The sequence below is a fragment of the Mesoplodon mirus genome, assembly GCF_964341445.2.
Source record: "Mesoplodon mirus genome assembly, chromosome: 9".
Classification (NCBI taxonomy): Eukaryota; Metazoa; Chordata; class Mammalia; order Artiodactyla; family Ziphiidae; genus Mesoplodon; species Mesoplodon mirus.
This window is the reverse complement of record NC_138985.1, coordinates 114,200,982-114,228,672: the sequence shown is the minus strand read 5'-3', so window position 1 is coordinate 114,228,672 and position 27,691 is coordinate 114,200,982. Positions and strand designations below refer to the sequence as shown.

The 27,691-nt window shown below is 41.4% G+C and overlaps 1 protein-coding gene across 1 annotated transcript in view; it reads right to left on the bottom strand.

Annotated features, from left to right (window-relative positions):
* Positions 1–27,691, bottom strand: part of UBE3C (ubiquitin protein ligase E3C) — a 114,095-nt gene that overhangs the window by 83,640 nt on the left and 2,764 nt on the right. The window contains exons 2-5 of the mRNA XM_082632140.1: positions 8,389–8,442; positions 5,015–5,089; positions 4,027–4,173; positions 65–180 (exon numbers count right to left, since the gene is read on the bottom strand). Coding sequence (XP_082488266.1) covers positions 65–180; positions 4,027–4,173; positions 5,015–5,089; positions 8,389–8,442 — 392 coding nt within the window. The remainder of the gene's footprint in view (positions 1–64; positions 181–4,026; positions 4,174–5,014; positions 5,090–8,388; positions 8,443–27,691) is intronic.

Below are 27,691 nucleotides of genomic sequence, written 5' to 3'. Positions count from 1 at the left end.
GGGTATTTTCCTCTAGACAAAGTGACCACCACGTTGCACAAGTTGCTGACAGCGATGGGTTTACCTGCAACAGAGGCTCATCAACCTCTTTATTTGAAATAAGCACGTAAGTCTCTCAGATCCATCCAACTGCTGGACAAACAAAGAGCTATATTTAATTAGGTTCTGATACATCCATATCTGAAAGAAACAGCAAAACATACAATTATAACTCTCAGTCCATAAAAAGCTAATTATTTACTAATTACAAACATACCAAACTTTCCTTAATTGGTAAATACTTAATCAAAATAATCAAAACATGATAAGAAGAAGTAAATCTTCTAAGTCAGGTTTTAGATAGTAGTACACAAACGCCCTGAATCTTCCATCTTAAGAAAGCACATCAGCATGAAGTTAAATTACTAAATTTATTACTAAAAGTACTTTAAACTCATGTAAATGTGAAACAAAAAGTTCATTTGCAAAAATCAGCAAACCACAATAAAAACATGAGAATCACAATCTTAATCCTAAGTTACAAAGGATAACGGTCCCTCTTTTTACCTTTCTCCTCTGAGTTTCCAGCACCTTTCCTGTGGATACTCTCCTTCCCTAACTCCATGAAATGTCGGTAGAAAAGGCAATCATTCAGTCCCACTATTCCCGATAAAAGGCCAGGTGTGTAGCATGTGAGGCGAGAGATGTGTCACTTAACTAGACAGGAGGAATCCTATCACAATGTTTATACAAACCATCGCAGTGTGCACCTGAAGTACCTTACAATTTTATTTGTCAATTACACGTCCACACAGCTGGAGGGAAAAAAGGTCAGAGACGCGTCTGGATGGCCAGAACCCCCGCTGTCCCGGACACAGTGATGGGCCATCGCGGTGGGCAAATGCTGAGTTAGATTTCTGTCGAGCTCCCATCCAGGAGGTCTCTCTAGTGTGGATACAGCTGCCAGAAGTGATTTTGAAAACACAATACCGAACAGGAATCTCTTATACTTCCTCTACGATATTTTTGTTGCTATTTATTCATTTCATGAGACCCATTTAGAAGCGTTAAAATTAAGACAGCTTCTTAAATGTGCCACAGAATCTTTTCTTTACCTGTCATTTTTACAGAGTTTCTCCTCTGACAGTAACACTTATTTGATATAAAATGTTATCAAACAATTAAAGTACTAACACAAGTGTTTTGCATGATAAATTCGAGTGTGCCCTAAGTTGGGTGGAAAACTCTGAGACCCAATCCGAATGTTAATTTACCTACACACAAGCTTTCTTCTTGAGGTATTTGGAGCTACTTGTTCCTATTTTCTCAGGAACCAATATCATACAAGTATTTTCTGCACTATCTGACACACAGTTCATTCTAAAATTTGTACTGAATACTACCCGTTACCAAATAAAACTAGGACGTACAGTAACTAAACATTATAAAAATCTGAAGGCCAACTGGAGGAAGTACAAGAAGAAGGCTGTAAATACATTAATCAAGTAATTACGTTTCAACGACATAAAAAAAAAAACCTCAAAGCACTTTATTTGAACACTTTCTGGACTGGTTTTTTTTTTTAATTGAGGCATAGCTGATGTACAACATTACATGCTTCAGGTGTACAACACGGTGATTCATAATTTTTAAAGGTTATCCTCAATTTATAGTTATTATAAAATATTGGCTATACTCCCTGTGCTGTACAATATGTCCTTGTAGTGGACTGGATTTTGATACTGCTTTTTACATTCTTGACAAATGCACCATATCATCCCAAAAGTTCTAAGTACATTAAACATCTGCTTTGCCTAACTTTTTGTTGTTATTTACTAAATTCAGATAAGTACAGTTTCAAAAACTTTCCGCCTTATCCATCCTTTCTCAGGAAGTTAACTGAGGCTGTATATCAATAAAACAAGGGAGTAAACCAAGAAAGCAAAAAGATATGGAATCAGGAAAAAGGAACTGAAACGGAAGCAAAGCAAAGCGGAGGTTTCCCCAGGAACATGGCAGGCGTGGAGAGCTACCACTCCAAAGAGTGAAGCAAGATCCCGGGACGCAGAAGGAACAGCTCAGGGGGAAAGAGCATCAGTGACCTGACTCTCTAATTACGGAAAACTGTACTGAGAATTATTTCACTGTTAGGAGGTGGAAGAAGACTTTATCATAAAGAGATTTAAAGATAATTAAACAGAAATGACACAATAATTAACTCCAGAATAACTCAAGAAAACTGTACGCAAAAGAAAATACAATCACAGTACACTATTTTAGCAGCGACCATATTTACAGTCATTATAATAAAAAATAAATCCAGGGAGTAGGTGAGGAACGGAGAGCTATGCACGCGCACTTCTGCACAGAGCACCTTAGAAAGACTATCAAAAGCGGCACCACGCCTGCTCTTAAAGTAGGAATTAGGGCGCTTGAAGATGGGCAGGAGACTTTCCCTCCACATATGACTGATTTATTGTTCTTGCATTTTTGTGTGCAAACTGAATAAACAATCCAGTTTGCTTTTCTCATATAAACCAGGTTTGAGGACCTCGTTAATTCTAATCCTACACAGGGCCTGTAGGACTGGGCGGCTGCACCACGTCCAGAAACCATGCAGGAAGCGCTGACCAGACCTTAGAGCAGGGCAGAAGCAGTTCTCCAAAGGGAAGGGTGCTCTGGAGAGACACAGGACTGACGGCCCTTCTGACCCCTACATGGCTGTGCTCCACGTCTGACCTTCAATCCGCAAGGTCAGAGTACGTGAGGAAGGAACAGACTGCTCCAGAAAGAGAGCCAGATGACCTGCTGCTGTACGTTTCTCATTCTTCTTCTCACAGACTTCAGATAGAAAGCCTAGAAAGAGCCTGCCTTTAGGGGACATGGGCTCAAGCCCTGGTCCGGGAAGATCCCACATGCTGTGGAGCAACTAAGCCCATGCGCCACAACTACTGAGCCTGCACTCTAGAGCCCGCGAGCCACAACTACTGAGCCCACGTGCCCCAACTACTGAGCCCACGTGCCCCAACTACGGAAGCCCGCGCGCCTAGAGCTCGTGCTCCACAAGAGAAGCCACCGCAATGAGAAGCCCACGCACCGCAACAAAGAGTAGCCCCTGCTAGCCGCAACTAGAGAAAGCCCACGCGCAGCAACAAAGACCCAACACAGCCAAAAATAAATAAATTTAATTAATTAATTAATTTAAAAAGAGCCTGCATTTAAGGAAAGCCATCTATACTGCCCCTAAAGATTTATGGAAAGTTCTTCCCATGGTCCAGCCTAGCTCAATACCGGAAGCAACATTGGGTGTTAAAGCCAAACACCAGATAAGCAATAAAGTATTCCTATATCTTCTGTACTTATAGTCCACACAAGGATCCTTCTAGTATGTATGGTTGGATCATGGAAGACTTACTTTTCACTGTATACCCATGTTTTAATTAGAAATTTTTAATCCAGGTAAATAAGGATGTCTAAGAATAAATACGTATTTAACCTAATGAGTCTCAGTATCTCCTGGGAAAGTGGACACAGTAACAAGTTCCACTTTATAAAGAGGATTCATCCACATATCTCCTCCATTAATACACACAGTTCCTCATCACTGATAACATCAAAAGCTATAACACTTTTTAAGTTACACAATTTTATTTTAGATGTTTCAAGAGAGAGACCTTAAGAGTTTAGAGATTTACATTTAAGTATTTACAGGTAACAGGCTATGATACTGAGGATGCACATCACAGGGTGGAGGGTTCTGTGCAGAACAAGGTGCCGTCTGTGCAGACTGGGTAATGGGGACAGCACAACAGAGTAGCCTACTGCTTCTTATATTTTAAATTTTCCTTAATAAAAAAAATGAAAAAGCCTACTGAAAATCTGCATCGATTTTTAAGAGGTAAAACATTATCACCAAGACGACCTATTACCACTGCTTGTTGAAGAAGTCACAAGGGTGAGACACACTGGAGGGGTTTTCTGACCACATTAAACCAAAAGCTGGAAAACACATTAACAAGGGTTAGTGAAAACGTAGTCAACACTCACCAAGCGTTTTGAGTCTTCATTCTGTTTGTAAAAAAACAGAAGCTGCCTCACCAAAAGGGTAAGGTTGGGACCACTAGCGATGGAAAAAGTGCCACCGGACTGGGACAAGCTGGCACGGAGATCAAATGCACTTCTCTGGATGGAATACTGAAAACAAAACGAGACATAAAGACAGGATCACATGATCGTATGGTCTAAATGGTCACTCAATGTTTAAACTGGAGTAGTGGAAACTGACAATTAAGATTCCATTACTGAGAAGTTATCATTGGTAAATGGTTAATGAAACCCAAAAAGCCTGGAATGTAGTGACAGAGCCGTGAACGCCCTGTGCAGGAGTCTTCCACCACCTCCTGCTACTGTGATCTTTAGCCGTGGTTTGCATTTAATAATTTAAAAATCACCAAAAAACTCATATGTCTATAAATCTCTATATAAACTAATAAAATTAACTATTGGGGAAAATACTATTATCCACATTAACTTTCATTAAACAAGTAAACACATACAAAATGAATTCCACTTCTAAGAATCCAAGGCCATATTTAAAATAAGCTCTCAGGGCTTCCTTCCCTGGTGGCGCAGTGGTTAAGAATCCGCCTGCCAATGCAGGGGACACGGGTTTGAGCCCTGGTCCGGGAAGATCCCACATGCCGCGGTGCAACTAAGCCCATGTGCCACAACTACTGAGTCTGCGCTCTAGAGCCTGCAAGCCACAACTACTGAGCCCACGTGCCACAACTACTGAAGCCTGTGTGCCTAGAGCCTGTGCTCCGCAACAAGAGAAGCCACTGCAATGAGAAGCCCTTGCATCGCAACGAAGAGTAGCCTCCGCTCGCAGCAACTAGAGAAAGCCCGCGCACAGCAATGGAAGACCCAACGCAGCCAATCAATCAATCAATCAATCAATTAAAAAATAATAATAAATAAAATAAAATAAGCTCTCTCATACCTTTCTAATTCCTTCTCAGTTTAAAAACAAACTTACTTGCTGTTTTCTGTCTCTATAGCCTCGAATAAATGACTGGATAATTATTGCATTTTTCAATCTTCGTCTTTCTTCCTGAATAATGCAGGGAGGAGGGAACAATGGGTCAGGATCAGTGAAAATGACAAATACTAGTTCAGACTTTAAAAAAAAAAAACAGCTACATAATTCACGTACCACAAAATTCACTCTTTTAAGTGTACCATTCACCAATTTTTAATACACTCAAAGTTGTGCAATCATCACCACTGTCTAATTTTGGAACGTTTTCATCACCCATCCCCAATAAAACCCCTGCACCCAGGGTTTTACCCAGTCATCCCTCAGTCTCTGTCCTCCCACCCCGACCCCCCACTGCTGGCAATCACTAATCAATTTTCTGTCTATATGGAACTGCCTATTCTGGACATGATGTACAATGGAATCATAATATGTGGCCTTTTGTGTCTGACTTTTTTCACTTGGCATGATGTTTTCAAGGTTCACCCACGCTGCACCATGTATCAGTGCTTCACTCCTTTTTATGGCTGTTCCACTGTATGCATGTCTCATTTTGTTTATTCACTTATTAACGGATGGACATTTGAGCTCTTTCCACTTTGGGCTATTATGAATAATGCTGCTGTGGACATTCATGTACCAGCTTTTGTGGGGACATAGGTTTTCACTTCTCATGGGTGTACATCTAAGCATGGAATTAACATTTGAGGAACTGCTGGACTGTTTTCCAAAACAGCTACATTATTTTACAATTCTACCAGCATAGAAAGACTTCTTTTTTTTAAAGTTTTTAAGTATTAAAAAAAATGCAAACAAAAGCACCTATTTTAAAGGTCACTTTGTTTCCAAGCAGAAAACTCCAATTTTTATCAACTTGACTCTGTCTTTAAAACTTTCAGGGGTAGGATAGGGAGGGTGGGAGGGAGATGCAAGAGGGAGGAGATATGGGGATATATGTGTATGTATGGCTGATTCACTTTGTTATACAGCAGAAACTAACACACCATTGTAGAGAAATTATACTCCAATAAAGATGTTAAAAAAATAAAAAAACTTTCAGTGACCTAGCAAAAAAATATATATTCTTCATCATCATTGTAACCACTGCAGCTAACAGTGTCTGAGAGCCTACTATGTGCCAGCCCTAAGAGAGACACTTCACATGCATTCATACAATAACCTTACAGGTGAGCATTACTCCTGTTTTAAAGGCACAGAAACCGAGACTTCCATAAAGATTAAGTGATGCCAAAAGATATGAGTCAGAGAGCAAACTCAGGTGTGACACGAAAATCTGTACTGTCTTACCACATGACAATGTTTCACATCTTCTATGAATGCCACCTACCAGGCTTGAAAGGCACATACACACTCACGCAATCTCGGGATTAGAGAACATACCATCAGGTCACAAAAGTGTACTTTCTGAGCTTCAAATGGTTACAACAAGGGAATCCTTGAGCTTAAACCTAGTTTGGGAATCTATTCATAACTATGATGACTCTAACAGCACTTAATTAAAAACTCATATAACATCCCATGCATTTTCAAAACACTTATTTTTACTCATTCAGTTGTTTGCTGGGGAAGAGTCTCAGGAACACTCCAGCTCTCTGGCAGGTGCGCTGAGGACAGGCGAGTCCTCACAAGGCCTGGAGGCCAGCTTCAGGTTAGCTCATCCCTGGTTTAAAGGGGATTCATCCCTCCCCCACTGCCTGCCAGAAGCAAACGCAATGCTCTCCAAAAAGAAGAGGCCATATTCTAAGCCTGAAGATATCGCTTCAGTTTGGAACATACAATGTCCGGTGTTCAACCAAAATAACCAGGCAAAGACAAGAATTTAAAGTCAAGAGGACAAACAATAAAAACGAACCCACAGGAATTCCAAACACTGGAGAGTAAACATCATCTTTAAAAATCTACAATTACGTGCAAGAAATGAAAAGACGAGAGAACTGGGAAATAAAAGAATCAAAGAAAATTCTAGAACTCAAATAGAAACTGAAATTCAGAACTCAATGGATGTACTTAACAATCAGACATCACTAAAAGAGATAATTTGTAAATCAGAAGTTAGATCAGAAGAAAACAGCCAAACCAAAGCATAGATATTCAAAAGAATAGATCTACTGAAAAGAGTACAGGAGACACACAGGACATAATGCAAAGGTCAACCATCTCTGTCACGTGAGTCCAAGAGGAGGGGGAGAGGGAGGATGGAGCAGAGGCATGGCTGGGAGAGATGGCTGACGGAGAATTTTCAGAGAAGATAAAATACACCAACCAATACACACTTTTCTCGTTTGTTTGAGCAGTGATTTTCAAGTGAGGGCAGTTCCCACCGAGGGAACGTTCGGTAATTCCTGGAGACGTCGTGGTTGTCTCAGCAGGGTAGGGAGTGCTTCGGCCTCTAGAGGAGAGAGGCCAGGGAGGCTGCTACGCATCCTGCAGTACGCGGGACAGTCCCCACAACAAGGAACTACCTGGCCAGAATGTCAAAAATGCTAAGGTTGAGAAACCCTGCCTGAGCGTTTGTGCATCTGCTGTTCCCTTGACCAAGAATGCCCTTCTTCCAGCTTTCCACAGCTTTTCTTTTCCATCCTTCAGAAATCCACTGGGCTCTCACCAGCTCAGGGACGCCTTCCCTCAACCCTAACATCCAAAGCAGACCTTCCTAGTCCCCACCTCCGGATCCTGGGGAACATCTGTGCTCCACGGCCCAGGAGAAACACTGTTTTATTCCCTAGCTATACACCCAGCCAGCAGAAAAGTACCTGGAACATAACAAGCTCTCAATTTATATTTGTTAAAGGAATGGATGAATTATTTAAAAACAAAACAAAAAATGACCTAGAAAAGCAGGCCATAAGACACCACAATTGCTGATTAATCAACAAAGTAAAGCCATTTTAAGAAATTACCTCTGAAGGATAAAATGTAAAATAAAGACTAAAACGCCAAATGTCACTAGCTCCTTTCATTTTTTCAGCTTCTTCACAAATAGTTAAGATAACTTGCCTTGACAGGGAGTTTTCTCCTTTTGCTTGACAAAACATGAACACTATACACGAGACCTGTACATCTTCTGGAAGCCGTATCATAAGCAAGTAAGTGAACTGAAAGCCTATTTTCTCCCTCTATTCTGGAAACTGCTCTTTTAGTCCATCTTTTCTACATTGGTTCCAGAATGGATGACCTACCATAAAATCCAACAAATCCAGAAATGTTTCTGAAATTTAACATACATATAAATACTTAAGTTATGTCACATATAACATACATATATCTAATATATAAAACAGGAAAACCAATGATTTATTTAGATGCCATGTAAAAATGTTTATCTACAGGAACTATTACAAAACTGTTTTTACCTCCCTCTTTCTTCTTTCTTCCTGAGTACGATGTAAAAGAGAAGCCTTTTCTTCCTAAACACAAAAAAGAGAGAAAAGATAATGGTTATAATTTCAAATTCTAAAATACTCTCATACAAAAATTATAGAATGTTGTGACCCAAAGGATTCTAGAGATCATCCAATCAAACCATCTGACTTAGTAAGAAATCTGAGGTGCAAGAGCCTAAATGGTTCCCTCACCCCCACCCCCGGGTCACAGATCTAATTGTAGTACTTCAGTAGTTTTCTAAGAATAAAATCTGATTTCCTTACACACACGTTAGTTCAGGTAAAACTGGGGAGATCTGAGTAAGATCAGTGCATTGTATCAATGTCAATATCCTGCTTGTGAGCACATACTACAGCTTTGCAAAATACAAACCCCAGGGGAAATTAGGCAATGCAAACAACAGACCTTTCTGTATCATTTCTAACAGCTGCATGTGAGCCTACAATTATCTCAATAAAAATTTCAGTGAAAAAAAATCAATCTTTTATTGTTATCAAAAATTTTTTAATTCTTTTCATCATAAGTAAAACTATATTTTGAATAAAATTACTTGATATGTAGAAGGAACTGAAATAACAAATGGGAAAGTTAAACATTTCAAATAAAATAAAAATACTTACAGATGACCCTCCTCCCGCCCCAGAACCACTCCAGTCTATACTGTATGGGTATTTTATTTTTGTAAATTTAATCCAAAATAAAATTAAAGGCCTAAGACATCAACATATAAATAATTAGAAAAATTAATAAACCTAAATTTCTTAACACAAACATACAACTCATCAGAATAGTCAGAAAGCAAGTAATGAAGCCAATTTAAAATAATACTTTGATATGTGAAAGAATACATAACGTGTAGAGCAAAAAGTTTCTAACTGACAAAATTTTCAGCCAAAGAAATAAATCCTCCAGATATTTTCCATTACAGAGAATTTCATTTCTTGAATTCAAATAAAAAGTCTTTATCACAAGTCAAAGGTCAGAAAAATATTTCGTTTTTAACTGATTAATTAAAAGTAGGAGGAGGAATGAAAAAAATCTAAAGTAAAAAGTGCTCAGAATTATGGAAAGCTTCTAGATAAAAATACAGCCATATTTCTGGTCATTATCTTTATTTATGAATAGGAGTGGTAAATATATGTCTGTAATTTCTCTTCCTTCTATTCCATTTAATCAGAGTTAATATATGTTCATTACTTGGTTATAGTTATAGAGCTAAGATTTCTTAAAATGATACATGCTGTTACAACTACAAGAAAATATACTTAAAGTCTGAAATTAAATCCACATTTTACTTTTAAAAAAATGGTACATGCCAGCAAAACAGTCACCAAATTGACTTCACACATAAGCTTAGCTGTCACTAATCTAAAAGCCCTCTGGGTTTGAGGGCCTGGCCTGTCTCTTACCACCAGGTCCCTATCATTGGCTTCAATGTCTGCCACATGTAGGGAGTTAATAAATATTTACAAAATGAACAAACGAACATTTCCTTTAAGTACAGAAAAGCAGTCTAAAAGGAGTAACCATAACAGCTGAAAAGCACTTCTGAATACCTGCAACACAGCACCGAGGTTGAAGTATTTTAAAAATCAAAATAGGTACCAATTATCAAAAAGCATAACTGGATTCTAAGTGAATACTTTAAGTCTGAAGCATACGATACGAGATGGCTATGAACGCACCAGAGGCAATGCTGAATGTGTTGAGGATGAATATCCTTACCCTTTGATGACCTACAGATTAAAATCCTTGGACATAGGACACCGTATAAATGGAAGGTCACTTCTCTTACCTGTGCTTGGGGGCTGTAAAGTTTCCTACTTAAAACAGCTCATTTCAAAAATTATAAAATAAGCATAGCAAGGAAATCCAAAGTCCTGGACACACATAAACCCTTATATGTGATTTCAACTGTAGTTTAAAATGATGTGAAGGTCTTTCAAAGAGTCCTCATGCTCCCTAAATATTTTACAGAGAGGAGAGAAAGGTCTGCTAGGGAGGTCAACCAACCCCACAGGTCACGTCAGTCACATGGGACAGGAGACTCTAGGACAGCACCAGCTGCCACCAACACTGACTCCTCTGTGCCCGAGCACTGTGCCCCAGCACACAGACAACTAACACGGACTGAGGGCTGACCCTCCACGTGCTAAGCAACGTTCTAAACCCGAGGATGTGGTTCATCACGTGTTCCTCAGAATAACCCAGCGCGGTTTAAGCACTATTGCTCTTCCTGTTTACAGATGACAGAAGCGAGGTTCAAGAGCGGGAGAGCCGAGATGCGAACTCAAGACGGGTCCAGAGCCTGAGCTGGTGAGCCGTGTGCTATTTACTTTGAAAACAACATTAAGTATGATCATATTACTTCACATTCTGAGCCATTTTTAAAACTCTTTTGTCATCATGATACACGGGTAATTTGGAAGATATATCGGAAAGGAGGCTGGTGGGGAGGGGAGGCCACAGAAAGAAACCGGGGTCACCCAAATGTGCCACGAGTTCAGAGGCACGGGGAGCAGCAGGGGGTGAGCGACAAAGGGCCCCGAGTGCCCAGGAACGGCGCAGTGAGCAAGCGCAAAGGCCTGGGACACAGAGGTGGCCACGAAAGCCCGTTCAGCCCAGAAAGAAAAGTGTGGCGGAACACTCAATCGCCGTCTATACGTCACGTACACTATCATATGCGGCCCCTGAGCCAGCAACCAAAGTCCACATCAGAACCGGAGCTTCTTCCCATATTCCCCAACTCAGAGACCGTCTCTGTTCAAAAGACATTCAAACGAGGCACAGGAGAGGAATTTATTCTCAACAAATATTGGCTGACTCATGTGTCATGCTAGGCACTGGCTATTTTTTTTTTTTTTTGTGGTACGTGGGCCTCTCACTGTTGTGGCCTCTCCCATTGCGGAGCACAGGCTCCGGACGCGCAGGCTCAGCGGCCATGGCTCACGGGCCCAGCCGCTCCGCAGCATGTGGGATCTTCCCGGACCGGGGCACGAACCCGTGTCCCCTGCATCGGCAGGCGGACTCTCAACCACTGCGCCACCAGGAAAGCCCCCGGCACTGGCTATTTTAAAAGTAATAAAAGTGTTTGCTCCCAAGGAGCGCACAGTCTGGTGGGAGCAGAAGAAGCACCCACCATGGGCCGGACACGATTCTAGACACTAGCAATAAAGTAGAGTCAGCAGGAGCGGCCCCGCCCCTGGGAGTGCACACCTCAATACAGGTGGGCACCGGGGACGAGGCAGCGCAAAGAAAGACAGACACTCCACCTCCGCGACTCAGAGAACTCTCAGAAGAAAAGGTGAATTCCAAAGAAATCTTGGAAGGCTGTGCTCAGAAGGATGACAAGATGGAAAGCATCCCAGCAGAGAGGGGAGCACAGGAAGCAGCAGAGGCACGAGAGGGGGCGCTGGGCAGGAAGCAGGGCTGGAGGGAGAGGCTGGGCTGACCTCGAGGCCAGCATCCATAGGGAACGGGAGACCCCCATCTCTGGCTAGGTGAGCCATATGCCAAGACAGCATGGGATGGAAGGGAGAGAACGATGAAGTTAAAGTTCACTGACCTTGAGACATCGCTGGGACCGACAAGTCAGTCAACAGGTAATAAAGAACAGGGAAGAAGTATGGATTGAAAATTCAGAGTTCAAATCACCCATGACTTAAGCTTAAACTCCTTCCGTGGCTTCCCACCCTCTACCTGCATAGAGGGCTGCTACGCCTTTAAAACAAACAATAACTGCAATATCTAATACTCATTTCCTGAAAGACCACTGGACACTAGACAGAACCATCTCTTCTCAATGCTCAATTATTTACATGAACCAAAGTTATGTAAAACCTACCATGCTGGTCTTATTTTCCTACTTCATGGTAGCCTATCTGAGACCATAATTTGAGAACGGCCAGTGTGTTCTAAGGGGTCAAGTTCAAACACAGCCTTGGCGCAGGAATATTCCGGTCAAACACCTCCTCCTCTTTCTCTTGCGCCTCCAGCACGGCGTGCCCCCCAACTACCCTCCAAGTCTCAAACGCCCCACCCCTCCCCAGCCTGGCCTTCCCTCCTGGCACTGACACACACCTGGCAAGCGCCCACTTGCCTTAGGTGAGACTCAGCTTAAATGTCATCTCTTCCATGAAGAGAAGATGACCTCCACTACTATATTCCTCCACACGATGAACGGGTGAGTTCACATTCACAGACGGGTACCCAGCACACGGGGCTGACTACTCAACATGCAGAAAGCGACTGTATCTGCACTAGTCAGAATCCTAGAGGCCACACGGGCACCATCCTCAAAGATGTGGCCACCAAATGCCATGGAAGGTCACTCTTCAGCAGGTTACGTCACACAGGGCCAGTCGGGCTGTAGTTATTCTGAAGAAGAGCAGAAAATAAGAAAACAAAACAAAACCCATCCCTTAAAACAGCAGTAATGAATGATCAAACTATGTCAGGCCCAGCAGTCAGGTCGGAAAAATAAAGGCATAGGCCTGATCCTAACTCGCAATTCTGAGTGCCTACACATGGCTCGGACCAGTAAATAACTATTAACTTCTCAAAGTGAAATCTCACCAGGCTGCTAAAAGAGCAAACCAACAAACCCACCACAGTGCACGACGGGAGTCAGCATCCAGGAGCTCACCCTAGCCGTGTGGACCAGGGCTAGAGAAGCAGTCCATCCCTGGCGCCCACGCCTGCCTCATCAGGACAAGCACTCCAGGGCTTCCCTGGTGGCGCAGTGGTTAAGAATCTGCCTGCCAATGCAGGGGACACAGGTTCGAGCCCTGGTCTGGGAAGATCCCACGTGCCGCGGAGCAACTAAGCCCGTGCACCACAGCTACTGAGCCTGCGCTCTAGAGCCCACGGGCCACAACTACTGAGCCTGTGTGCCACAACTACTGAAGCCCTCGCACCTAGAGCCCACGCTCCGCAATGAGAAGCTCACACACACCACAACAGAGAGTAGCCCCCGCTCATGGCAACTAGAGAAAGCCCGTGCGCAGCAATGAAGACCCAACCCAGCCATAAATAAACAAACAAACAAATAAATAAAACTGCCGTCTCTCAAACCACTGAAAAAAAAAGTTGCTAAAGTAACAGTTAAAAAAAAATTACCATGTTTTTAAATGTTCTCTCACGTACCACCGGAATCATCACACTCCATACTCGGGGACAAACGTTGATCTACACTAATAAGGCTAAAGCAAAAGCAGACAGGTCACTGTCAGAGGGTCTCCAGGGAGACATAAATAAAAACAGAGATTCAGCCGTTGATAAAGCTGCCATTTCAAATTTGCAGAGAAAAATGTATTATTCAATAAACAGTGTCACAACAACTGAGTAGCCTAAATAAATGACATTGTATCCCTAAGTCTTCATATCAGAATAGATTCCTGATGGACCTGAGATTTATATACATATACAGCACTATAAAAATACGTGAAAATAACATGCGGATTGTTTTTAAAATCTCAGTGTGGAGGAAGACTTGCTTTAAGAAAGAAATATCACACCACACATTAAGTCTATTTTTTTTTTTTTTTAGATGTTGGGGGTAGGAGTTTTTATTAATTTGTTTATTTTTGCTGTGTTGCGTCTTCATCTCTGTGCGAGGGCTTTCTCTAGTTGTGGCAAGCGGGGGCCACTCTTCATCGCGGTGCGCGGGCCTCTCACTATCGCGGCCTCTTGTTGCGGAGCACAGGCTCCAGACGCGCAGGCTCAGTAGTCGTGGCTCACGGGCCTAGCTGCTCCGCGGCATGTGGGATCCTCCCAGACCAGGGCTCGAACCCGTGTCCCCTGCATTAGCAGGCAGACTCTCAACCACTGCGCTACCAGGGAAGCCCAAGTCTATTAACTTATTTAAGAATGATAAACTTCCTGCATGCCTCAACTAGAGAGCCCACGAGTCACAAGTACTGAGCCCACGCGCGCTGCAACCAAGACCCGACGCAGCCAAAAATAAAAGAAGTAAATATTTTTTTTAAATGATAAATTTGACCCCATAAAAATTAAAACTTTCTAGACAGAAAAATGCCATACCCAAGGCTTAAAAAGTTGACAAAGTGGGAATAAATATTTGTAACACTGCAAAACCAACTATTTGTAAAAGCTCTCAGTAATAATTTTACAAGATCAACAAACTGGACTTCCCTGGTGACGCAGTGGTTGGGATCCTGCCTTCCAATGCAGGGGATGCGGGTTCGAGCCCTGGCCTGGGAAGATCCCACATGCTGCAGAGCAACAAAGCCCGTGTGCCACAACTACTGAGCCTGCGCTCTACAGCCTGCGAGCCACAACTACTGAGCCCATGTGCCACAACACTGAAGCCCACACGCCTAGAGCCCACGCTCCGCAACAAGAGAAGCCACTGCAATGAGGACCCCATGCACCGCAACGAAGAGTAGCCCCCGCTCACCACAACTAGAGGGAGCCTGCACACAGCAACAAAGACCCAACACAGCCAAAAATAAGTTAATAAATAAATAAATTTATTTAAAAAATAAATAAATGATCAACAATCAAATAGAAAAATTAGCAAAAGCTATAAACAGTACATAGGGAAATAAACAAAAATATATTTTAAACATAAGACCTTCATCTTTACTCATTTTTAGGAAAAAATGCAATAAAAACACAATGATAGGCTTTTTAACCCATCTAACTGGCAAACTTTAAACCTCAGATAACACACTGAGATGAAGATGGACAGCAGCCACTTTCTTACACTGATATATCTCCTTAGAGGGCAATTTGGAAATATCTATAAAAATAGCCTTTGACCTAGCACTTCTAGAAATTTAACCTACAAATATTATTGGCACATACACAAGTAAATGCACCACAGTGCTGTTTAAATTAGCAAAAAAGCTGAAAACAACCTAAATGGCCATTAAAATACATGACAGCTATTAACAGAACACTCATTACACGGAGTATCGTACATAGCTTCTTTTTTTAAAAAATTTATTTAGTTTATTTATTTTTGGCTGCACTGGGTCTTTGTTGCTGCACATGGGCTTTCTCTAGTTGCAGCAAGCGGGAGCTACTCTGGGTTGCAGTGCACGGGCTTCTTATTGCGGTGGCTTCTCTTGTTGTGGAGCACGGGCTCTAGGCGCACGGGCTTCAGTAGTTGTGGCATGTGGGCTCAGCAGTTGTGGCACACGGGCTTCAGTAGTTGTGGCTCGCGGGCTCTAGAGGGCAGGCTCCGTAGGTGTGGCGCACAGGCTTAGTTGCTCCGCACCATGTGGGATCTTCCTGGACCCGGGCTCGAACCCATGTCCCCTGCGTTGGCAGGCAGGTTCTTAACCACTGCACCACCAGGGAAGCCCATACACAGCTTTTTGAAAAATGCAGCAGATCTATTTGTACTGATCTGGAACTATGCCCAGACGTAGTGCTGGAGGGAGAAGCACAGCAGTCTGTTCAACGTGCTCTAGCGTGTGTTCAAACAAGAGAAGAGTGCACATCTCAGTGATTCCATGTGCAGAAAACAGCTCTGAGAGGACAGGGAAGAACCTGGGAACACAGACCCATTACAAGGATCAGGAACTGGGGGAGTGAGCGGTGGGGTGAAAGGCAGGGAGATGTTCATTTTATTTGAATCTTTATTTTCTACTGCTTGAATTATTATCCAAGTATGTGTAATACTTTCTCACTTTTTTAGAATAAGATACTAATGAAGCTACTCCAGAACGTAAGTTTTTATAAACAGCTCAACAAAGCCAAGAATAAGTTCATTAATTAAGTGGCTGGGAGGAAGAGAACAATAGGGTACCAGTAAAACGCACATTTAGATTTTCATTCTTAACAAATTTTTGGTTTCAATTTATTATAATTGAAAATAGCTTTTACATTTTAGAGTCTACAGGCCTAGACAAGTTAGGGTTTCCCAGCCCAGTTATATACCAGTTTCATAAAGCACACTGAATCAACTGTTTTGGGAATGACTAAACCTATTGTTCCTATAGCAGACCTGTTGTTTTCAATGCTAATCTCTCACCTCCACAGCTGTGACACTAGCCCTATTCATCAATATGTAAACAACAGTAAATTACAGCAAACTACTCTATTTGATCTTTGAGCCTTAGGCACATTATCTTATCTCCTCTGAAAATTAAATATGGCCAAACTTCACAGATACCATTAACAAAGATGTTTTTTAAAGGGGGGAAAATGCTTTCTTCATGCAAATTAATTTAGTGGGAACAAAATGAAGTTTTTAAAAAGTAAGTCATATATAGTTTAAATTAGATTTCATTAACCATCAGAATCAAAAAAAAATTTATGGTCAAAAATTTGAGTATAGGTCAAACTATATGTACATAACATGACAATTTCCATAAAACCAAATGCTCAAATTGACTGCTAAGCACTTATAAAAATAAGTTTAGCCATGTTTATTAATACCTTGATTTTTTAAAAACTGTGAGATTTCCTTTGTTTTCAAAATATTTGGATTATATTTTCCATTAGCAATTTACTCCATTTACCAATGTAAATAGAACAATCAGTTTCACATCTGTTTCAAGTTAGTATATGTTCCCACTCTCATGCACTAACACAATACTAACAGTTTTACACAATTTGAAGAATTTCAAGTAAAATACTTTGAGTTAATTAAAATGTGAAAATTTAGCAAAAGTTTTATTTGTAAATAATGCACAACCTATGATCTGTGGATTTTTCCTTCTTTTATCGACCTATAAGAAAGAACCTTTATGTAAATACAACAGCAACCAACTTCACATACATGCAAATATTTAAAAGTGCATCAAAATACAGTAATAAGTTACTAAAAATCATATTTATAAAACAATGTACAGGGCTTCCCTGTTGGCACAGTGGTGGAGAATCAGCCTGCCAATGCAGGGGACACAGGTTCGAGCCCTGGTCCGGGAAGATCCCACATGCCGCGGAGCAACTAAACCCGTGCGCCGCAACTATGGAGCCTGCGCTCTAGAGTCCATGAGCCACAACTACTGAACCCACACGCCTAGAGCCCGTGCTCTGCAACAGGAGAAGCCACCGCAATGAGAAGCCTGCATGTTGCAACAAAGAGTAGCCCCCGCTCACCGCAACTAGAGAAAGCCCACGCGCACAGCAACGAAGACCCAACACGGCCAAAAATAAATAAATAAATAAATAAATAAATAAATAAATTTATTTATACAAAATAAAAAATGAAACAATGTACAATATGATTTCCAATTCAAACACTATATAGAAAAAAGACTAGAACAAAATTTATGCACATATTAACATGTGTAAAGAGCATAAAATGTGAGAAGAGCTCATTTAAAAATAAAGTACCAAAGGACTTCCTGGTGGCGCAGTGGTTAAGAATCCGCCTGCCAAAGCAGGGGACACGGGCTCAAGCCCTGGTCTGGGAAGATCCCACATGCTGTGGAGCAACTAAGCCCGTGCGCCACAACTACTGAGCGTGCACTCTACAGCCCGCGAGCCACAACTACTGAGCCCGCGTGCTGCAACTAGTGAAGCCCACGCGCCTAGGGCCCATGCTCTGCAACAAGAGAAGCCACCGCAAGGAGAAGCCCGCGCACCACCATGAATAGTAGCCCCTGCTCGACGCAACTAGAGAAAGCCCATGCGCAGCAATGAAGACCCAATGCAGCCAATAAATTATTTATTAAAAAAAATAAAGTACCAAAATAAAATGTAATAGTTTATATCTCATTACAATAAATTCCAAAAGACCTTCTTTTCTTACACCAAAACTGTGTATTAATTATGGCACTGTTTTACTAGCAAAACCCTGGAAACAACCTGCACATATACATCTATCAATAGGAAAGTGGTTCTATGATACAAACCATTCAGTGGAATATTATGCATCCATGAAGAGAAACTACATCTAAAGGTGCTGGTGTGGAATGGTCACTAAGACACAGTGCTGAGGAGAACAGTAGCTCTCACTGTTATTTCAAAAGCTAGGGGCACACGTTTATTTATATTTAATCTAGTTTTGAAAAGATTGAGGAAACTGGTAAGAGTGGGGAAGTGTGGAGTCTCAGTGAGAGGAAGACTTCATTATATGCCCTTTAGAAGAGTCTCAGTTTTTATAACTTTTTCAATTAAAAAAAAAAGTAACTTTTTTTTAAAGGCCACTGACTGGAGATTAGAAATGGAAACGTTATTAGACCAAGGAAGATTAGTGATAATCTAACTTTCTCATTATCAAGAATTATGAGTTTCCCATTACAAGACGTGAAAATGAGAAGCCCAGAAAGGATGAATAAGTTGCAGACAATTGGTTAGGAAGATAAGCATTTTTCCAAGCCCCCATTTTACTGTTTACATTTCATCTTTCACAGTAAATATGTGCTATGAACCGTGCTGCTTGCCAACACACTAGAGTTTACTAATGTTCCTAAAAAAGTTAAAGAGAGCACTAAAGCTACATTATAAGAAAAATTAATTCAAAAAGACATAGGACTGTTAAAGCCATCCTTTCAGTGCCTGCAGGACATGGTCCTCAACTTGCCAAGCAGTTAAAGGAGAGCTTAAGCAAAGCGAGAAACAACACAAGACGTGCAGGCTACACAACATCCAACATCCAGACCAGGGTTCACATACTTCACTAAATGATTTGGAATCTCTGAGCCCTGATTTCTTCCTCTACGGGATGCCAACACCTCCGCCTCACAGAGAAGGAGTCTAGAAGAGGCGAGAGCATACAACAAGCAGGAGGACAAAGCCTGAGGGATGCAGTGTAGGTAACTAACAAATAAGGAGAGAAAACAGAAGCACCCTGGAGAGAAAGTGCCCTCGGAGGCTCCCTGCGACTGCACAGATGCTAAGGCAGTGCTTAACTGCCAAGACCAGGGAATGGAAATTGATATACTTTTTTCTAGAGAAGAAAACATATCAAAAGCCTATGTGCACACTGACCAAGCAATTCAGCTTCTTTCTGCAATGTATCCTAAAAAATAATTATAAATCACCGGCTATAAAGATGTTGTTCACAACAAAATAGAAACAACCTAAATGTCCAAAAGTAAAGGATGAACATGTTTACTTCATCACACACAGCTCATACAGAGAACATGCATGGTAATTTAAAAAAGAAAACGAAACTTTAATTTTAGAGAACAGACTGAACAATTGGATCCTCGGCTTTGGAATAACCTAGAGTTTATATAAATGTCTTATGGTCAGTCCACAGGATACAGTCACAGCTACAGCAAATAAAACCTCAAAACCAGTACAAAAGGTCTGAGGTCCTCCAACAAGCCCTGCCTTTCTGATGAGCTCTGCTCTGCTCAGGCCTCCCAGTCAGTACTACCGTCTGTGCACACCGCCACGCCTGCTGGCTGGCCACGTACTGGTCCCAGCAGCACCTCTCCCTTGCGTGCCCCTCTTTCCCTGTTTCTGTAAACGCTGGCATCCCTCGGAGTTTTGTCCTGAGCCCACATGTCTTCTCAGCAAAACATTTTCCAACGCATCTCACAACTTCAACTGTTACCTACTGATGGACCAACGACTCCCAGTCTCTACCTGAAGCTCCAGACTAGCACCCCACCTGCCTACTGAGCAACCCCAAGCATCTTACGTTGAATACATCCCTAGGAACTCAGCGTCGTGTCGGATTATGGGGTCACCGTCCACTCCTGTCACCCCAGACTGACACCTGACGTGATGCTTGTCCCCCAGAGCTCATCAGTTCTGGCTCCTCGACAGCCCTGCACCCCTCCACTCAGTTCCTGCTGCCTGCTTCAGGCCCTCACTACTCCTCCGCACAACCACAGCTGCCTGTCTCTCGCCTGGTGTCCAGCCCCTGCACTGCCCCACAATCGTCTCTCTAAAACCTGAATTTGCTCAGGGTCACTTCACTGCTTCAGAAGCCTTCAGTGGCTCCCAAGGTGCCCCTTTATGACCTGGCCCGACTGCCCGTCTCCCCAGCCTTCTCTTCGCCCGCCCCCGCTCCAGCCAGCTGAACAGTCTGTAGGTGACTGCCAGCTCTCCAGGGTCGGACACCTCTGCCCGTGCTGATCTTCTAACTGGTGGCAACAACGTTCAACCTGTAAACAGTGGTAAGAATCGCCATCCAGCACACGAGAGCCGAGGGCACTGACATGATGCTGCCCGCCCGGGGCCCTGAGAATAGGCCCTGGAAAAGGAGGGAAACAGGCTTCCTCCCTCCGTTCTGGCACAAGGCGCCCCAAGCAGCTCTCAGATGGCCAGAAATGTACTTTGATGCTCTCCTACTTCACCCCCTCTCTCCAATGGCCTGATGCATCTACCTCCTGCCCTCTGGCTGTCAAAGTGACAAGCCAAACACTTTCATTCCCATATTACTTACTCCCCTGTATATTCCCCCCTTTTCTCCAAGGGTGGCTGGATTAAAAAGATAAATGATCTAAGTGAATTCAAATTGCTGCAAATAAATGGCAGCCTCTCATGATTCTGAGGCTTTTTTGAGGAAGGTGCTTAACTCAAATAAACTGCCTAACATAACATTTCAGGTAAGACCATGCAGGAACGCAAGAGCTTAACAGCTCACAGGAAAGGCCAGCTCACAGTCAGGGAGCCTCGCCTGGGAGACAGGAATTTTAAGTCAGTTCTCTATTTCACCCGTTTTCTAAGCTGTTCCTAGTTTACCAACTTCTTTCCTTGCTACATTTCCAAACTGGTGGAGTGTGATTCCTCTCACCTTGTGTGGACTGGATTGACAAATAAAATAGGACAAAAGTGACAACGTGTGACTTTCAGGACTCCCTCGGAACAGGCTTTGCCTCGTTCTCCCTGCTCTCCTGCGTCACTGGCTCTGGGGAAGCCAGCTGCCAGGTCAGGAGGACACTCAAGCAGCCCTAAGGTGATGTCCGAGTGGCAGGAGATGACACCTCCCGCCAGGACCCATCACTGGCCTGCAGGCACAGGCATGAGCCAGCCCCACAGTGGCTCCCCCAGCACCGGGCAAGGCTTCCGATGCCTGAGCCTCCAGAGACCCTAGGCCAGAACCACCCTGCACGCTGCTCTCGGATGCCTGCCCCACAGAGCGGAGTGAGAGAACAAAAACGTGCTGCTTTAAGCCACCATGATGCACTCTGTTCATCGGAAATTAAGACGCTGGTAAAGCAGAGATCATGACTGTTCAGATTAACATAATTTAAACGCAGACCGCACTACTGTTTTGAAATCTACTTATTTCCACTAACAATGACACAGTTTAATACATATAATGAGCAGACATCAATAAATGATAAATATTAACAAATATAGATCATGACCACTTTAAACAGTTGTATAGTACCCCACTGCACTGTTATACCATTTAACAAATTTCCTGTTGTTAGGCATTTAGATTGTTTTGAATTTTTCAATACTGTAAGTAATGCCACGAACATCATCTTTTCTTTCTCATGCATCTATCCCATGCACCTGTCAAGTTAGTTTCTTAGAATAAATTTCTAAAAGTAGACTTACTGGACTTAGAGGGGCCGTACCTGTTTACGACTCCTGACGCGTGCTGTTAGACCGTCCCCCAGGCAGGCTGCACCGATTCACGCTGCCACCCGCACCCCCCAGCAGGCGTCCCCAACTTTGACTTGGTCATCACCGAAGGTGATGGACTCCGGAGACACTCAGCCGGAAGGAAGCTCCTGCCCCTGCCTGCATGCTCACAAGCGGCGTAGGCAACAGAGGCGTGAAGAGGCCGTGGCCGGAGAACAAGGACACAGTGGTATAAAATAAGGGTCACGGTCAAAGAATAAAATGCTTAACTTCCAAACTCTTAGGTGCCCGCATTCTTTAAAGTTATAAGAAAAAAGGGAAAGAGACCGAGGAAAACTCTTTACTGCTTCTGCAATAACCTCTTTTGAGGGCTCTTCTACAGTCCTATGAGATGACCTGTTTATTACCTTAGTTAAGAGACCTAGTTGGCAACTAATTGTAACTCAAGAAAATCAGCACACACTGGAGTGTGCAAAGCCAGACAGGACTAGGGAAGGCAAGCCAGGTAGGTGCCTGAGCACAAAATTTAAGGAGGCACTCACTCTCAGGGCCATGAACCCGAGTGCCACCTTAAGCCCTGCACCTATGCATCTCGAGTCAGAGCCTCCTTAAATTTTGTGCCCTACGTGCATTGCTTGCCTCACCCTAGACCCTGATTAGAAGTCCAAAGAGAATTAGACAAAGTCTCAGCCCTTCCATTCTGCTTGGTTTCCCTAGGAACCAGATCAAGAATTCCTGACCTTATATGCTACAGAGAACTACAGTGTTCTGGTCTCGTATGTGAAGAGTATGGAAAATCATATTCAAGAGAACAGATGTGGGGCTGCTAGATAAAACAGGAAGGTAATAATACCAGTTCTGACAGTAAATCTTAAAATCTGATTTTAGAAATGTTTCTACTTTACTTGATGTCAGACGTGTAAAAAACAGTTTATGTTCCACTGCAACACAGAGTAGTATGACAACATGTATATCAACTGCCAGCTTTTCAAAATGAAATAGCATGGACTTTTTTTAGGTTAAAATATTTTAGGTAAGACCTCCAATTACACAATAGAGGGCAGTTATATAAAACTAACCAATCAGAGTGCTTAAAATCCTAAGAGTATTCTAGACTTATTGAAAGGGGAAATTAAAATTACAGTAGCTGGTTTCGGTAGGCTCTACAGTGAAACTCATTCTGCGAGGCCAGCAGTACCCTAAAACAAAGACCAGAAAAAGACATCACGAGAAATAAAAGCTACTCTCTCCGGAACACAGATGCAAAAATCCCCAAACAAAATACTACCAAATTCAATGCAACAACATATAAAAAGAATTATACATCATAACCACATGGGATTTATGCTAGGTATGCAGGGCTGGTTCAGCATTCAAAAAACTCTTGGTGTAATCCATCACATCAACAGACTAAGGAAAAGTATATGATCACACAGTAAAAAGCATTTGACAAAATCCAACACCCAGGAAATTCCCTGGCAGTCTAGTGGTTAGGGCTCCGTGCTTCCACTGCAGGGAGCATAGGTTCGATCCCTGGTTGGGGAACTAAGATCCCACATGCCACGCCGTGTGGCCAAAAAAGAAAATAAAAATTAAAAGTAAATTTAAAAAACCCAACACCCATTCACGACAAAAATTCTCAACACACTAGAAATACATAGGAACGTCCTCAACTTGATAAAGAACCACCACAAAATACCTACAGCTAACATCGTACTTAATGGTGAGAAACTAGAAACTTTCCCACTAAGATAAGGAACAAAGCAAGGATATCTTCTCTTACCACTCCTTTTTGACATCATTAGCTCTAGCTAATGCAATAAAGCAAGAAAAGGAAACAAAAGCTATACAGATTGGGAAGAAAGAAATAAAACTGTCTTTGGTCACAGATGACATGATCGTCTCTGTAGAAAATCCCAAAGAATTAACAAAAAACTCCTGGAACTAATAAGTAATTATAGCAATACTGCAGGATACAAGATTAACATATAAAAGTCAATTGGTTCCATATTCCATCAATGAACTAGTATTTGAAATTTAAATAAATAAATAAATAAATAAATAACATTTCCACTATGGAAACAATATGAAGGTTCCTCAAAAAATTAAAAATAGAACTACCTTATGGTCCAGCAATCCCACTTCTTGGTAGCTATCCAACAGAAATGAAAACAGGTATTGAAAAGATATCTGCACCACTATATTCACTGCAGCATTATTCAAAATAATAAAGATACGAAGACCTAAGTGGTCATCAAACAGACGAACAGATAAAGATGTGGTGCATACACACAACAGAATATTATTCAGTCAAGAGAAAGAAGGAAATTCTACCATGTGTAGAAATATGGATGGACCTTGAGAGCCTTAAGCTAAGTGAAATAAGCCACAGAAAGACAAATACTGTAGGTATCACTTATACATAGAATATTTAAAAAAAAAAAAAAAGTCAAACAAAAAAAAGTCAAAGTCAAAAAAGAGAATAGAAAAGTAGCTGCCAGGGGCTGGGTGGATAGAGGTGAGGGAAATAGGGAGAAATTGGTATAAAGGTAAATACAAAACAAAATTGCCTTCCTGTAAGCCAATAATGAACATTTGGAACTGGAAATTAAAAACACAGTATTGTTTATATTAGCAACCCCCCAAAAAAGAAATACTTCGGTCTATATAAGGCAAATTACAATAGTCTGATGAATAAAATCAAAGAACTGCACAAATGGAGAGACATTCCATGTTGAATAGGAAGACTCAATATTGTCAAGATCAATACTTCCTAACTTGTTTGATCTACAGATTCAACACATTCCCAATCAAAATCCCAGTAAGTCTGTACAACACAGAGAACATACCCAATATTTTATAATAACTATGAGTATGACCTTTAAAAACTGTGAATTACTATTGTACACCTATAACTTATGTAATATTGTACCATCAACTATATTTCAATAAAAACAAATGCAACAAATACACCTAAAATACAGTGGCTTAAAAAATATATATATATATAAATAGTTATTTTGTGAATATCAACAAACTGCCTCTAAGGTTGATATGGAAAGGCAAAAGACCCAAAAAAGTCAACACAATGCTGAAGAAAAATGTGAACAAAGTCGGAGGACTGACACTAGCTGACTCTGAGACTTACCATAAAGCTTCAGAAATCAAGACAGTATGGCATTGGCAAAAACAAAGCAAAACAAAAAAATCCAGAAGAGACAAATAGATGAACGGACCAGAATAGCAAGCCCAAAAATAGACATACAAAAATACAGCCAACTGATCTTTTGACAAAGGAGCAAAGGCAATTAATTCAATGAAGAAAGGACAGCTTTTCAACAAATATGTTGGAACAATTGGATATCCACATGCCAAAACAGAAAGAAAAAATAAATCTAGACACAGACCTTAACACCTTTCACGAAAATTAACCCAAAATGGATCACAGACCTAAATGTAAAATACAAAACTATACTACTACTAGAAGTTAACACAGGAGAAAAACCAGGTGACATCGTGTTTGGCAATGACTTTTTAGCTACGACATAAGAAGTACAATTCATGAAAGAAAAAAACTGATAAAACTGGACTTCATTAGAATTAAAAACTTCTGCTCTGCGAAAGACTGTTAAGAGAATGAAAAGACAAGCTCAAAACTGGGAGAAGACATATGCAAAAGGCCTCTCTGAAAAGAGTTTATATCTGCAAAATATATACAAATACATTGAAAATGTGTATAAGGAACTGCTAAAACTCAACAGTAAGAAAACAAACAACCCAATTAAAAAATGGGATAAAGACCTGGACATCTTAACAAAGATACACAGATGGTAAATCAGCACATGTGAAAAGATGCTCCACATCACATGTCAACAGGGAAATGCAACTTAAAACAATAAGATACCACTACATACCTATTAGAATGGCCAAAATTTAAACAGTGACAACACCAAATGCTGGCGAGGATGTGGAGCAGCAGCAACTCTCATTGCTGGTGGGAACGCAGAACGGTGCAGCCACTTTGGAATACAGTTTGGCAGTTAATTACAAAACTAAACGTAATCTTACCATACGATCGATCGCGCTCCTTGATATTTACAAAAAGGAGCTGAAAACTATGTCCACACACAAAACCTGCATGTGCATGTTTATGGCAGCTTTATTTATAATTGCTAAAACTTGGAAGCAACCAAGATTTCCTTCAGCAGGTGAAGGGACAAATAAACTGTGGTACATCCAGACAATGGAACAGTATTCAGCAATTTAGAGGGGGAAAAAAAAAAAGAGCCATCAGGCCAGGAAAGACCTGGAACAAACTTAAAAGCATATTCCTAAGTTAAAGAAGCCAGTCTCAAAAGATCAAAACTCACAGACCGTACAACACCTGGACTGAACCCTGATATAAACTGACTTAATAATAAGGTATCAATATTGGTCCATCAATTTTAACAAACGTACCACATTATGGCAAGATAGAAATAATAGAGAAAACAATGTGGAAGGAAGATGGAGTGAGAACTCTCTGAACTTTCCCATCAGTTTTTTCTGTTAAGACTAAAACTGCTCTACAAAAATAGTCTGTTAATAAAAAATAAGATAAAAAAACAAGCTAGCAAGCTATGAAAAGGCATGGAGGAACCTTAAATGTACGCTGCTAAGTGAAAGAAGCAAATCTGAAAAGGCTACACACCGTATGATTCCAACTACATGACATTCTAGAAAGGCAAAACTATGGAGACAGTAAAAAGATCAGTGGTGGCCAGAGACTGGGGGCAGGGGGGCGGCAGTGTGTGAGGGATAAGGGAGAAGATGAATGGGTAAAGCACAGTGGCTTTTTAGGGCAACAGATTTTTCTCTATGATGCTGTAATGGCAGATACCTGTCATTATACATGTGTCAAAACCCACTTAAGCACAACACAAAGAATGAATCTTAATGTATTGTTATTGGTTCATCAATGTAACAAATGAACCACATTAAGGCAAGATGCTAATAACAGTGCATTTCTATACTTGTAATCAAATGACCATTAAGATATTCATTCTTCTATGCACTACCAAGAATAGAAAAAAATACTGCCAATAAACTATGTCATGCCACCATGTATCCTGACTTCAGAAATATTAAAAAGTGGAAACCTATGTGACTTAGACTCAGTATATACCTACCCAATCCAGTATATACCTACTCTGTGTATACCCTTCCACCCACCTGGAATAACCTTGGCTTCCCAGCTACCCTAATTCCACGCATCCTTCAAGACTAAACCCCAACCAATTCTATTCTTTCCTGAATCAGCCCAAGGAAAACCCAGAATGTGGTAATCGCTCTCTCTATCGTTATTTAATGTTTAACTGTGTAAGTCTTATCTCCCCAACAAGATTACAATGAGGGCATGAACTTTTCCTTACAATGTTTCAGATCCTTCAAAGAACCTTTACAAATAAACATTTTAAATATTCATTTAATTTTGGGGCGGGGGAAGATGTATTTATTCAAAAAGTGGCAACTATTCAGTTTCCACTAAACTTAAGAAAGGAAAAATTTCAAACAATAATTTAAGACATGGGGGAAAGATCATTTTAAGTTTTTGTTTTTTAAATGAGGCAAAGGACTTATATTGCAGCCAAAGAGAATTAAGGAAAATAAGCATATATGGGTGCGCAACATCATTAGTTGTTAGGAAACAAAATTAAAACTACAATGAAACTACATACCCACCGGAACTGCCAAATTAAAATGACGGACAACGCTAAGTGTTGGCAAGGAAGTGGAGCCACTGAAACGCTCAGACCGAGG